This window comes from Urocitellus parryii, chromosome 7 (genome assembly GCF_045843805.1).
Source record: "Urocitellus parryii isolate mUroPar1 chromosome 7, mUroPar1.hap1, whole genome shotgun sequence".
NCBI lineage: Eukaryota > Metazoa > Chordata > Mammalia > Rodentia > Sciuridae > Urocitellus > Urocitellus parryii.
In genome coordinates this window covers 51980831-51993965 of record NC_135537.1, presented here as the reverse complement: position 1 = coordinate 51993965, position 13135 = coordinate 51980831, and the positions used below count along the sequence as shown (strand labels likewise).

The window sequence follows — 13135 nt, the reverse complement described above, 5'->3', positions numbered from 1 at the left end:
GTATTTTGTTATACAGTTATAAAAAATGTTTAAAATATTTTGTGATAATATATGCACTCTCTAATTCACTGATTAAATAACAAGATCTTGAAGTAGGTCTAATAATAACTATGATTTTAGAGTAGTGTTAGGCATAAACAGTATTTCACATATCTACTAAAATTATAATGTGATATGGAATATCTATGATTTCTATTGGTATTAAAGTCATAGGTGGTGCTAATATTATGGCTTGATGCCTTCAATCACAACTGCAGAACTGCAGGAAATGTTAAATTATGTTTACAGGAAAAAGAAGGATAAGCTTTCCTCCTTGTCCAAATCCTAGACCCTGCCCACAAATTCTACACACCCTGTGAGCACCTGTGACTTCAGGTTAAGAGCCCCTGCACTATGAGGAAGGAGCATGGGTCCCTGGAGGGCTGTGTGGGGGCAGAGACACCTCACCTCCCTTACTACCCCTACTGATCTGATTGGATTGAGGCATGAAAAATAAACAAATCCTTTTTGTGTTGAGGTGTGGAGGTTTGGAAATGAGTTATCCTAACGGTAAGCCTCCCTTGACCAACAAACTGCAGTGGTGATCCCTTCCCTGAACTGATAGATGTAGCTTAGCTTCCGTCTACTAGAACTTCTGCCGTCACATCCTTGTGGTTCCCATCATTGTACCCCTGGTTCAACAAGGTAACCAACCATTCACGTGTTCAGAAGATGGCTCATCTGGCTGCTATTGATGGGATCAGCATCCAGGTATCTATGACAAGACCCCCACTGGTGACTTCCTCTAGGTTTCTGAATTGAAGAAGCCCTTAGAAACTTCCAGAATTGATGAGGGTCAGTTAGAGAAGGGCTGCTTTTAGCATGGCGAGCAGAGGACAGAGTGTAGCAGCATGTTGCTGCAGTCTGAGCAGATTCTTGGCCATGGAAGAAGCCCGCCAGTTTCTGTGGGTTTCATGAGCTCATGGGTCTCATGTATACCAGAGGCTCTGCAAGGCAAGTAGCATTCAAGGGGCTGACCTCCCTTTTCACTGTGCAGCCCATCCGTGCTCAGTGATGCTCCTTCTGCAAAGTACAGTGCTGAGCTGAAGAAGCCGGAGCTGTTAGAGGGATGTAAAGAGGCCAAGAGCAAAGGCATAAGTCAGAAGCCCTTATGGGATCCTCTTGAGTCCTGTTGCTCATTCTAAGCAGACAGTTTGTAATTTTCTGCTTCCCTGATTTCCTTGGGTCATGACTCTAAATACATGGCACGTAAGCTGAGTCAAAAGGGGAATTTAGAATCCTAGTGACTAGGGAAGCTGAGGAATGAGGATCACAAATTTCAGGACAGCCTGAGCAATTTTGGTAAGGCCTTAAACAACTTAGTGAGACCCTGTCTCAATAAATAGGGTTGGGGATATGGCTCGGCAGTTAAGAGGCCCTGGGTTCATTTCCCAGTTAAAAAAAAAAAAAGTGGGGGTGGGGAGAACTTAAATCTTACCCAACCTCAAAGTCCACAAAAGGATTTCTTTTTGGAATTTTTTTCTTCAAAGCATTATTTTATTTATAGTACATAACTTAACAATATAATGAACAAGTGCATTTTGCCCATTTTTCAAGTGATAAAGCGATACTATAGAAAATATCTTCCATTTAAGGGAATTAAAGACTCAAATCAAAATTACAGGTACCTGATTGTCCAAATTCAAAGTCATAATAGATTCAAATGCTTTTTGATTTATTCCTAACCTTTTTGCTGACCATATTCTTTTATCCATTGAACTAAATATCTGTTTTGCAAGGAATATTCCAGGTGATGGGATAGAGAACAGAAAAAAAGAAGAGGTTGATTTTTCAGGAAATGAAATTGTAGTGGTAAAGCAACATATTACAATATTTGATAACTGTTTCAGATGCAGCCCAAGGCCTCTACCAGGTGACTTTTGAGCTGGCACTGCACAGCTGGAGAAGAATCAGCCAAGCTAAGAGCTAGAGTTTTCCAAGTCTTGAAGACAGGGAACAGATTGACAATAGTGGGTGGGGAGAAGGAAGGATGGTGTTCAGAGGGAAGTGCAGGAGGGAGCAGTCTGATAAGGTGCAGAGGTAGGTACCCCAGATCTTGGAGGGCTTCGTAGGTGAGAGTAAGAAATTTTGATTTTATTCTGAAAGAAGAGTTATTGAAGGAGGAGAGTAACACTACATTGCTTCTGTTTCAAAAAAGTTAGTCTGTTTTGGGGGAGAGAGCAAATAAGGGCACCAAGTGATTGGCTTAGAAGATTTGGGCCCTGAGGGTGGAGAAAAGTGGACACGCCCACAACATATTTTGGATTGAATATGAGGACTGATCAAAGGGATGGTATTATAGATGACCCCCATGTTTTAGGTTTGAACAACTGGACGGATGGTGTTCTGGTTATATTAAAATTGACATTCCTATTATATATATCAAAAGGTAGCAGCAACTAGGCGCTCAGGAAAGTCAGGGCTAGAGATATGAATTTAGAATCAGGAGCTGAAGGAACATTTTACAACCTGGGTCCGGAGGAGATCATCTAGGCAAATGCAGCTAGAATGATCAGAGCACTCTAGACACTGCTGCCTGTGCTGTTCCAGGTTGGAGAACGAAAAGCAGCAGTCAGAGGGAGGAGGGACCAGGATGGTGTTAAAAGGATAAACAGAAGAAAGTGGTTCAGAAAGGGAGATGTGACCAACATTGTTGAAGAAAGACTGAGGAGTGTCCCTTGGATTCGGCATATGGGGCTACTGGTGGCCCAGACTGTAGCAGGTCTTGTAGAGGAGTGGGGATGGAGGTCAGACTGGGATAGACTGGAAAGTAAGTGATATTTGAGCAATGAAGAGAGTAGATGCCAATTTTCCCCGGAAATTCTGCTGACCTATGAGCAGTCAAGGGGGGAGTTGGAAGATGGATACTGCAGTGAGTTCTTATGCAAACGGGAATGATTGGCAAACACAAGGAGAAATCGATAGTGCAGTAGAGATAATGGTTGAATTTTGCAGAAAATGAAAAAGGCGCCCATGACTGCCTTGGATGAGACGGGACATTCTCCGCAGGAAAAGGACGATTTAGATGTAGCTAGTTTGCCAATTTGGTGCAAGGGGGATAAAAAGCATTCCTTAATGAATGCTTCTGATTTTTCAGTGAGGTAGGAAGTAAGTTCAAAGCTCAGTGTAGAGTGAGACTGTCTGGGAGGCTTGAGGAGACCAGAGAAAGTGACATAATTATCTTGAGAGAGTGGGGTAAAATGGGAAAGACACATTATTTGCACATTCATGGTAGTAAAACAAGATTCTAAAAAATTACAAGATTTAGGCAGTGTCATTTGATCGCTTTTACCAATGAGTCAGATTGACAAAGTCTTGTATAATTAATGATATTACACAAGATAAAGCCAAATTCCTTCTATACTGTAGGAATTATTTTAAGGTCTCCAATGGGGATTGTTTTAGGAAATTATTATCACAGTGGTAGTTTTGTGCCAAAACAAGCATTATAAGTTGCTTGTTCCTTGCCTGCACTAATAGTGAAGCATTTATATTTTAAACTGATAAGGAGTAAAGCTTCATCCTGGTTACAGAAAAATCAATGTCATTGGTACAATTCCTTTCCTTAGTTTTCATTCATTAGTTCAAGTCGAGGTATCAGAACCCAACATACCAGGAAGCTGACCCATAATGTCCTCTCCCCAATCAACAAAGTGCTGACATATCTTGCAACTTCTTCTCTATGTCCCCTGGAATTAGGATAAAAACCATCTGCAATTATTTATTCCCTCCTCAGTTGCACATTACTTCTTTAGGTTCCCTGCTTAAGGCTCCAAAGATGGGTGAGCTAAAGAGAATTAAGTAATGGATATAAAGAATCCTGATAAGCTTTGCCTTCTCTTTTGTCTTTTGCTGAGTTTGAAAGAGGCAGGTTGTGGATGTACCAGGTAGATATTGGAGATACTGTACCAGGTAAGTACTAGAGATATGGGTTAAGCATGGGAAGCTCTTTTGGAGTAGGAACCCCAATTTATTGCCCAACAGTCTTATCTCAGTGCTTAATACAGCATCTGGTTCAATAGGCATTTGCTGTGTGCAATCTTGGGAAAGCTGTGTTTTAGGGCCTGCAGAGATGAGCCACATCTGTGACATCTTAATATGCTTAAATATTTTGTGAAATTCACCTTGTAAATGATCTGCATTCAAACATGTTTGCCAAAAAGGTTACTATTCTGTAGAATTTGAGATTTCCTAGCACAGTTAAGACTTTTTCCCTTTTTTTTTTTTTTTTTTTTAGCTGTAATTGAACAGGGGAGGCCCATGTTGATTCCCTGCCTAGTGAGGGCTGAATTACAGATGTTTTTCTCTTTATTCTATGTAGTACGTTTCTTTTCCAACCTTACATACCCTGCACCAGTAACTATATAAAGAAAGTGCAGGTCTACCAGAAGAGAATGGGGAATTTGCTACAGGAAAAAAATATTGTCTAATTTATGACTTGGGTCATTAACATAGCAATTGGAAGGCCTTTGTGCTGCATTGCAGTCTATAGGGATAGCTAGAGGAAGTTTTGTGGATCTGCAGACAGTTGCAAATGAGGACTTAGAAACATAATTAGAGATAGTGGGAAGACTAAACTGTTTGGGGGAGGAAGCTCTCCTCAATCCACAGAGAGGCAGCTGTCTTTCTCCTTTCCCTCTTCTTTTTGAACACCCCATCTCACATTTACTATCCCATTGTATCTGAACCTGTCAGAGTTCTGTGCCCATCATTTCCTCATGCATAGATACCTGTCATCTCTAAATCTGGAATGGCCTATAACTTTGACCCAATTCAACTTTTAGGGATCTATCCTAAGAATAATTCAAAATGACTACAAAGATACATGTATCAAGATTCATCATATTTATTATTAGACTTGAGAAAAATTAGAAAGAGCCTTAAAGGTGCCAATGTGGGGGTGGTTACATTGATGCTGTACAACTGAGTTTTAAGTGTTCTTAAAAGTAAAGTTGTACACTGGGGCTGTAGCTCAGTGGCAGAGCACTTGCCCTGCACATGTGAGGCACTGGGTTCGATCCTCAGCACTACATAAAAAAAAAATAAACAAATAAAGACATGCTGTCCATCTATAACTACAAAAAGTTGCTTAATTGTTTAAAAAAGGATGTTTGTCTTTTTTTTTCTTTCTTTTTCTTTTTTTTGCAATGCTGGGGACCAAACTCAGGGCCTTGTGCATGCAAGACAAGTGGTCTACCATGGAGCCACATTCCCAGCTCCCAAGGTCATTCTTGCATCAAAGATGAGGCCCCTTAAATGGCAGTTTAGGACTTTTCAAAGTTCTCTCACTACATCCACTTGAAACCAATACTTTGTCTACAGACAGACTACTAGCTGTTATACTAAAGGAAAGCAAGCCACGGGAGGAGGAGAGCATGAAAAAATAGCTAAATAAACAACACCCAGTTTGCTGCACCAGTCCAAGCTCCCCCAAGAAAGCCAAACCAAGCAAAGCTGCTGGCAGAGTCACAGTGGCCAAGTATGAACAGCCCATCTGTGTTCCAATCCTGGCTTTTCCTCAAGGCTCTAACAGATGTTCACAGAGCTGGAATGTCCGCAAACGCATGGAACAACAGCTGAAAATTCACCCTTAATGGAAAGCACTTCTGCGGAACGCTAGAGCCAACGCCAGCCGACTTTGGGTCTAACAGAACAGTCCTCATCACATCAAGCAGCTGAGAGGATTGAGGAAGGGTGGAGGGAGGGCACCATTGATTGGAACTTCCACACATCTATCTCATTTAACATTTACAACAGCCTCATGAGGAGGTGACTCTCCAGGCAATCACAGCAGACTCACGGAATCTCGCATAAGCCTGATGAGAGATGCACAGAAGCATCCAGACAAGCTCTTTAAGGACACCCGAGTTGGGAGCTGTGGGCTCCAACGATTGTACAGAACTTTCTAGGCATTCTTTAGCTTTGAGCAGCTTCCAGGCCATCTCTGAGACCAACTGCTTTGGGCTATAAGCTGGTCTCCCTGACCTCTCTGCTTACCCTTCCATTGGTGAGCCTGAATCCAGTTTTTAATCTGGTTCATACTTGGGATATATGGAGTAGCTTCTGTTTTCCTGACAAAATCTAGACTGATACACAGGACTATAGGATGACCATTGATGGTCACCTTCTGTTCCAGGAGTAGAATCATGGCTTGATTTTTTGAAGTATTCTGTGGCATGCTATGGAAAAAGTCCAATTAAGGGTATATTCCAGAAGGCACATTACCACCTAGGCAGCCTGGGGTCAGTATCACATTGCCTTTTCTTAGGCGAATAAGATCTTTCAGTATGTATTTTTAATATAGCTGACTGTGGGTACATGCTGGAGTGCATGCTGCTATGGATAAGTTTCTCCAGAGTAGATCAGTATCCCTGAGAGATGGAGAGGGTCTAATTATTCTGTGCTGTATTGTACATGCTTCCTCAGCCTGTCTCATAGGAATTCACACCTCTTGGCAGAAGCTTTGATGGCTCTTTCAGGGTTAAGAGGTCTACTCAGACCCTCAGCCTTATGCATGTCACCTTACCTTTGTGGGATTCCCTCCACCCCCTTTATTTGTAAAATGAGAGGACTAAATGAGATGAGTAGTTTTTTTTTTTTAAATTTAGTTTTGGATTTTCAAGGTGTGTGAGGTTAGTGCCAAGTAATGAGTGATTTCAAATGTATGACAAGTATAGATTAGACATCTCCCACCTATATGCACTGGTTTAATGCTGTGGTGATGAGTAAATACAACAAAAAAGGTTTTCATAAATGGAATAACACAGAATATATTCTTTCATGTCTGAATATTTTTAAGATTCATTGTTTTGTGTACTGGTAGTTCTTTCCCTTTTATTGTAGTGTAGTATTCTGTGTGAATATACCACAACTTGCTTATTCATTTATCTGTTGATGGACATTTGGATTGTTTACAGTTTGTGGTTATAATGAATAAAGCTGCTATAAATATTTGTCTACAAATCTTTCCGTGAGCATGTGTTTTCTTATCTCTTAGGTAAATACATACTCAAGAGTAGAATTGCTGCGTCATATGGTAAGTATATATTTAACTTTGTAAGAAACTGCCAAACTCTTTTTTTATAGAGTAGTTATACATTTTATATTACCACCAACAATGAAGGAGAGCTCCTGTTGACAACACTTGTTATTTTGTACCCCCAATATACATGCTATTATGATTCCATGGACTCTAAGTTCTACATAGGCATCATTAATCCCCAATGATGCAAGTCAGATTAATAGTGGCCTGGCTGGGGGTGGGGGTGCCTATGACCGCTGAGTGGTAAAGTGGTGCTTGCCTTGAGTGAAGTGATTATTCAGGTGGAGACACTGGTAAAACTCACTGAAATGTATGCTAAAAATAGATCCTTTTTATTCTATAGAAATTATACCTTAGTAAGAATGATTTAAAATGATTTCTGTAATAACAAATGGATTCGTGAATTAATAGAAATCCCTAGTCATTCCATATATTCTCAATCAATGGATTCTAGAGATGCAACTCATCTTTGGGTTCACTGTACACGTCTAGATAAGATGCAGTGGTCCTCTAATGTAGAAAGGTTGAGGCTGGGTTAGATGACACTGGAAGTCCTTGGAACTCCATTGCTGGGGTCTTAAATACCACATGGCTGGTCACTAAATGCCTACACCTCACTCTTCTTTTCCCTTGGTCCTCTCATGAGCCAATCAATTCGCTGCGGTGGCTGACAATGCTGTGTCAGCTCAGTGAAATTGCACGGTTGACCCCAAGCTGCTCTTGGGAGCCCCGCGCTCCCAGCAGTTGCCAGCAGTTGGAACAGTGGGTCTATTTCTGGAGCAGCACTTCTTGAGAGAGGCACTCTCTGCTCAAAATTAATGGGTTAGGAATTAACTCAGCGGAGAAACTGGCAACACGCTTATTTGCGAGGGTTTTATCAGTTTGTTTTCTTTTTTTGGAGCAATCATTCACAATTTAAAGTGATTCATTGCTTTTTGGTTCTGAAAGATTGAAAATGCAGAGTGTGGCAAATGATGAATCCCCACCCCCCATGTACTGCTGTACAGCTGTTATTGAAGCACCTTATGTTAACTCAGCGCTTTCTGCTCTGACTTGAAATTCTCCTCAATACACAGGTAAAACTGTTCATGGTCAAGATATCTGAAATAAGTGAAAATGAGGAAGGCTGAATCCTGAGTCAGGTTTTGTTTTACACTCTAATTTCTGCCACTGTCATTGCTATCCTCACTCAGCTTAAGGGGCCTTCCCAGTCAGTTGTCAAGTGGATAAAAAGGTGAGCACAGATTAGGGGCTAACGTTTATTGATGTACACATCTCTCATATAATCCTCATAAGAGCCCACAGACATGATACTACTGTTATCCATATTTTATAGATGAAGAAATTGGGGCTGAGAGAGGCCAAGTGATTTGCTTAAGGTCACAGAAATACTGGAGTTGTCATGCCACTTTTAGAAGGCACAGAACCCAGAACCTGACAGAATAAGGAGTCAGGTATGGAAAGGAGCACATAAATAACTATCAGCACTTTGGGTTTTCTATGGGTCTTTCGGAATTGAAGGTCAACTCTTAGCTTTCCATAGAATTTGTTTTCCAGGTAATCAGTAGCTGTATTCAGGGTTACTGCATCACCCTGTGGTCATGACAGGAATTGCAACTCCCCAAAGTCTCAGAGTCCTGGCTCTCAGGGCCCCATCTGAAATCACAAAGGAAAAATTCTGCTAGAACTGGCCAGGAAAAATTTGGCTGACTCACCTACAGAGCCAGGAGAACAGACTTTCCCTTCACACATTCTCGCCTCCCTTGGCTGCAGGTCCTCTTAAGAGGAACGGATGCTTCAGGAGGAAGTAAATTCCCCAGGAGGTAGCCCGAGTTCCTTTCTCTGAACCTTCTGCACCCTGCTCCTACCTTGCCATGTAGCTTTGTTTGATTATTTCCCCTCCATGTTTTTTTCCTCTGTGGGCAGAGGGAAATGTTGATCCTTCAAATTAATCTGCCTGCAGAGTTTCCTCTTTGTTCTTTCAGCTAAGCTGATCTTGTTTTTGCCATGTTATAAGCTACACAAACTTGGACAATTCACGTAACATCAAGGAGCCTCCTCTGTAAAATGGGATAAGGGTATACCAAAGATTTTTGGTGTGATAAAGTGAAATGCTACATTTAAAAGTATTTGGTAAACTGTAACTAAAAATAAACATGTAACAAAGCATGAAATGTGATTATTAGAAAATGTATCTCCTAGTCATAGTAAAAGGCAATGCCTTATCTGCGCTGTGCACTGAGTATTCTTAATTCATTTACATAAAGTGGAACACAGATCTCCAGAAGAGGGAGTGAGTGTGTGCTCTGGGGAGAGATGGGAGGAGGGATTAGGCAGCTTCCATAACCACAAGTCATATTCAGACATAGGGAATTCCTCCTGCTTTGTTAAAAGTCCTACAAGGTCTGTTAAAATGTTGCCTCATCCCAGAACTATACTCACATTTGACCTTTGTGAATGTCTCCAGAGAGGTGTGATTAATACCTGTTCATCTGTTTTACAGATGAAGAGGCTGATGATCAGAGAGGGAAGGAGATTTTCTTAGGTTCTCAGGGTAGTGAAGTTCAGTTTAGAAAATGGAATTTTTTGCTTTCTGATGAGGGCATGTTAATTTATCATATATCATATTACTTCTTTGTAACACAGAACATGCAGCTTCTCAACTTTTTTTTGACAATAAGCCACAGTAAGAAACACATTTTGCAGTCTACACTTACACACAAATATAGGACTGAAATGAAAACATCCTGACCCTTATACATAGTACATTCTAGTTTGTCCTGTTAATTAAAGAGTACTTATTCACAACTCATCAAATCAATTCACAACCTACTAGGGAATTAAGACTTGCAATTTGGAAGAACCTGATCTAGAAAGTTCTCAATTTCTACAGGATATATGATTGTTACAACTGATCATGATTTCAAATGAATATTATGAATCTGAGTAAATACACAGGAATATAAATCGATCTCAGAGAGTTCCACCAGCTAGGACATGTTGTCTAGTTCAAGCAAATTAATATGCTTAACTCTTAGAAAATGTAATTTTGAATGCTTTGAAATCACTGTATTAGTTTCTTTGTTCTACCACATCGTTAAGACAGTATTGCTCATGTACCATTATTATTGCCTCTGGACACTTCACTTCCCACCCACTTAACTTTCAACTCTTGAAGGAAGGAGCTAAACCTTATTTTCAGGACATGAAGCATTTTGCCTGATGGGTACCCCATAAAAATTGGTTCACTAAATAAATTTTTAAAAAACCAATGGTACCACATTCCTGCTATTTTCACTATTAAAAGTAATTTTAAGGGCTAGGGTTGTAGCTCAGTGGTTGAGCACTTGCCTCGTATGCATGAGGCACTGGATTCTATCCTCAGCACCACATTAAAAATAAATAAAAAAAGATATTGGAAAAAAAGTAATTTTAAGTCCAAAAGACCAAGACAACAACTTGATCTATGTAAAATCCTAGAATTAAAAATCAGATCAATTCCTATCGAATTGAGGGAGAAGTCATAAAGAAGGAAGGATAAACATGGTTCTCACTTTTTTCATTCAGACCTCCTTACAGAGGAGGCCTGTGCCCTTCAACTAAATGTCATCTTGTACTGAAGCTGCTTTTCTTTTCCTTTGGGGACTTGACTATTCCCTAATTTAGCCAAAACTTGCAGACCTTCAATACAAGTGACCAAATGCCACCAAAATGCAATGCAAGAGTATAAAGTGTGGCTCAGTGGACACCTTAGAAACTAAGTTAATGACAGCTCTCAGCAATGCACTTTGAAAGCACTGGTGGTTCTCTGTGCTGTGAATCCTTGCACTGATGAGAGTCAGGACTACACTCTCAGATACCTCCAGAGAGAAACCTGGGCAGCCCAAACAGTAGACAAAACTTCAGGTCCCAGCTACTGTCCTGCCAGGAGGTACCCTTGGATGCAAGTGCCAGTGTTCTCTCTGACAGGTCAGTGACAGCCAGCATCCCCAGGGCCCACAGGATGCCAGAATGACTCTACTGCTACATGATAAACTAGGGTGTAATGACAACTCTTTAGGCCTTTGCCTCTGGGAACGACAGAAGGCTACACTGATGTCCTCTTATCTGAACCAAGAAAGCTGGCCCTTATTGGCCCTTTTACACAGCCAGAGACAGTTCCTGTACCACCTCCACTGCCACACATGCTGAGCAAGGCTGAGAGATGCCAGAGGGAAGGGGTTGGACCAATGCCATCTCTTGTTTGCCTTTTGGAAATGAATCAGAGAGGAAAAAAAGGTATGCATTGTACTCCTTAAGGCTTTGCCCTGGATTTTTGTAGATAGTCATTAATAATGACACTACTGATACAAATTTAAAAACAAATATATAAAACCAGCTTCTTATTGACATGATAACTTAAAATAATATGATGTCAAAATGTTTTCCACATTTAGCTGTATTCTTCTGTTATTCCATGAAATAGAAATGCTTCTGAAAAAAAAAACTGTGAGCAAAATTAATAATTTAAATGTAGCTGAAGAGAATGAAAAGAATATGAGCTTTATGTTCAGGAAGATCTGGGTTTGATTGGGGGCTCTGGCCCATTCCAACAGGGGCAGATAAATGTATGAAGTCCCTGATGCCCAAGTTCCATAGGCTTACCATACAGGACTGCAGCGAGGACTAAATAAAAATGCAGCCAATTAACTTATTTTATGGATTAATTAGATCTTTTAAATTTTTGTTTAGTGGTGATTTTCAGTAAGTAAAAATGTGCTTATGTTTTATGTCAGCTTTCACGTATATTTCACATCTGGTTGTACAAAAATGAGATACAAAGTATTCTTCCTAACAATCCTTCAGGGATGATTGAAGCAGGGAAGAGAAAAAGATATTAACATTTTTTTTTTTTTTTTACAATATGAAAAAAATTATTTTCACGGAGAGAGTGAACTAATTAACAAATGACGTTTAAGTCTGTTTTCTAACTTCAAATACCGGTAAGACCTAGAAGATGGGGCATGTAACATATGGATATTTCAGTTATTTTTGTCTTTAACTGAGACGAGTTTACTTAGAAACTTCTAAATCCATTAAAAGGGAAGGTAGTCTGCTTGAGGTCATGGAAGCAAGGCGAGATTAGCACCCTGACCATGCTCGGTGTCCCTCGGGCGGCACACGCACCTTTCTTTTCCTGGGAATGGGCTCGTCAAAGAGCAGGTTGCTGGCCTCCGCCTCGTCAATGCCATCGTCTGGCTGTGCGGGACTGCGGAAGGGCTTGAAGCTGTCGGCGGACAGCGGCGGCGACGGTGTGGACGGGTTGGACTGGTCGCTGGGGGCGCTCCAGCTCCAGTAGCCGCTGCTGCTGGTACTGGAGGGCACGCACCCGCCCTCTTTCCAGGATCCGCTGAGGCCCTCTGCAGGCACACAAACGCACGTCAGTGGGGCTGCTCCGCGGGGCCAGGTGCCGTTAGCCATCCCGCTCAGTAATTTACAACAGGTGGGTATGTAAGTTTTTATCCTATTTGTATATCCTCCCTCCCCAAGTCACATTATAAACATTTAGTTATTTTACTCATGTGACAAAATAGGTTCTTCTGAGTTCTCTGATGGGCAGCACTAGTTCCTTGGGATTGTGTGAAAAAAAAAAAGAGATTTTTCTTGTTCATGAAGTTTGGGGAGCTCTGGGTTTATGGACTGCAGTATATCTGGGAGGGATATTATTTACAGAATTCTCCCAAATTATTTGGTCACACAGTTCCCCACCCCCCACCTCATCCCAATTTTTTTTAAGGAAGGAAGGACTCATTAAATTGTTGATTTTAGGAATACATTATAGGAAGTCAGTTTATGATTTAAGATTCTAAAAGAAATGATTATTTTTGGGTAGTTACCTAAAGCCATTTCTCAAGCTGTCAAATAAGAGTTCCTTACATTCTCTGTGTGTTTTACATCTTACAAAGTGCACTGGCATCCTAGGTGTTGTGGCACTTGCCTGTAATCCCAGCAATTTGGGAGGCTGAGTTAGGAGGATTGCAGGTTCCCGGCCAGCCTTAGCAAGTTAGAGATATA

The 13135-nt window shown here is 40.9% G+C and overlaps 1 protein-coding gene across 3 annotated transcripts in view; it reads right to left on the bottom strand.

The window, feature by feature from the left end:
* Positions 1 to 13135, bottom strand: part of Znf704 (zinc finger protein 704) — a 210407-nt gene that overhangs the window by 45927 nt on the left and 151345 nt on the right. For all 3 annotated transcript variants that reach the window (XR_003300238.2, XR_003300232.2, XM_026382797.2), the window contains exon 4: positions 12248 to 12480. Coding sequence is in view for 1 of the 3 variants with exons in the window: in XM_026382797.2 (XP_026238582.2) it covers positions 12248 to 12480 (233 nt within the window). In the remaining 2 variants the exon portion in view is untranslated. The remainder of the gene's footprint in view (positions 1 to 12247; positions 12481 to 13135) is intronic.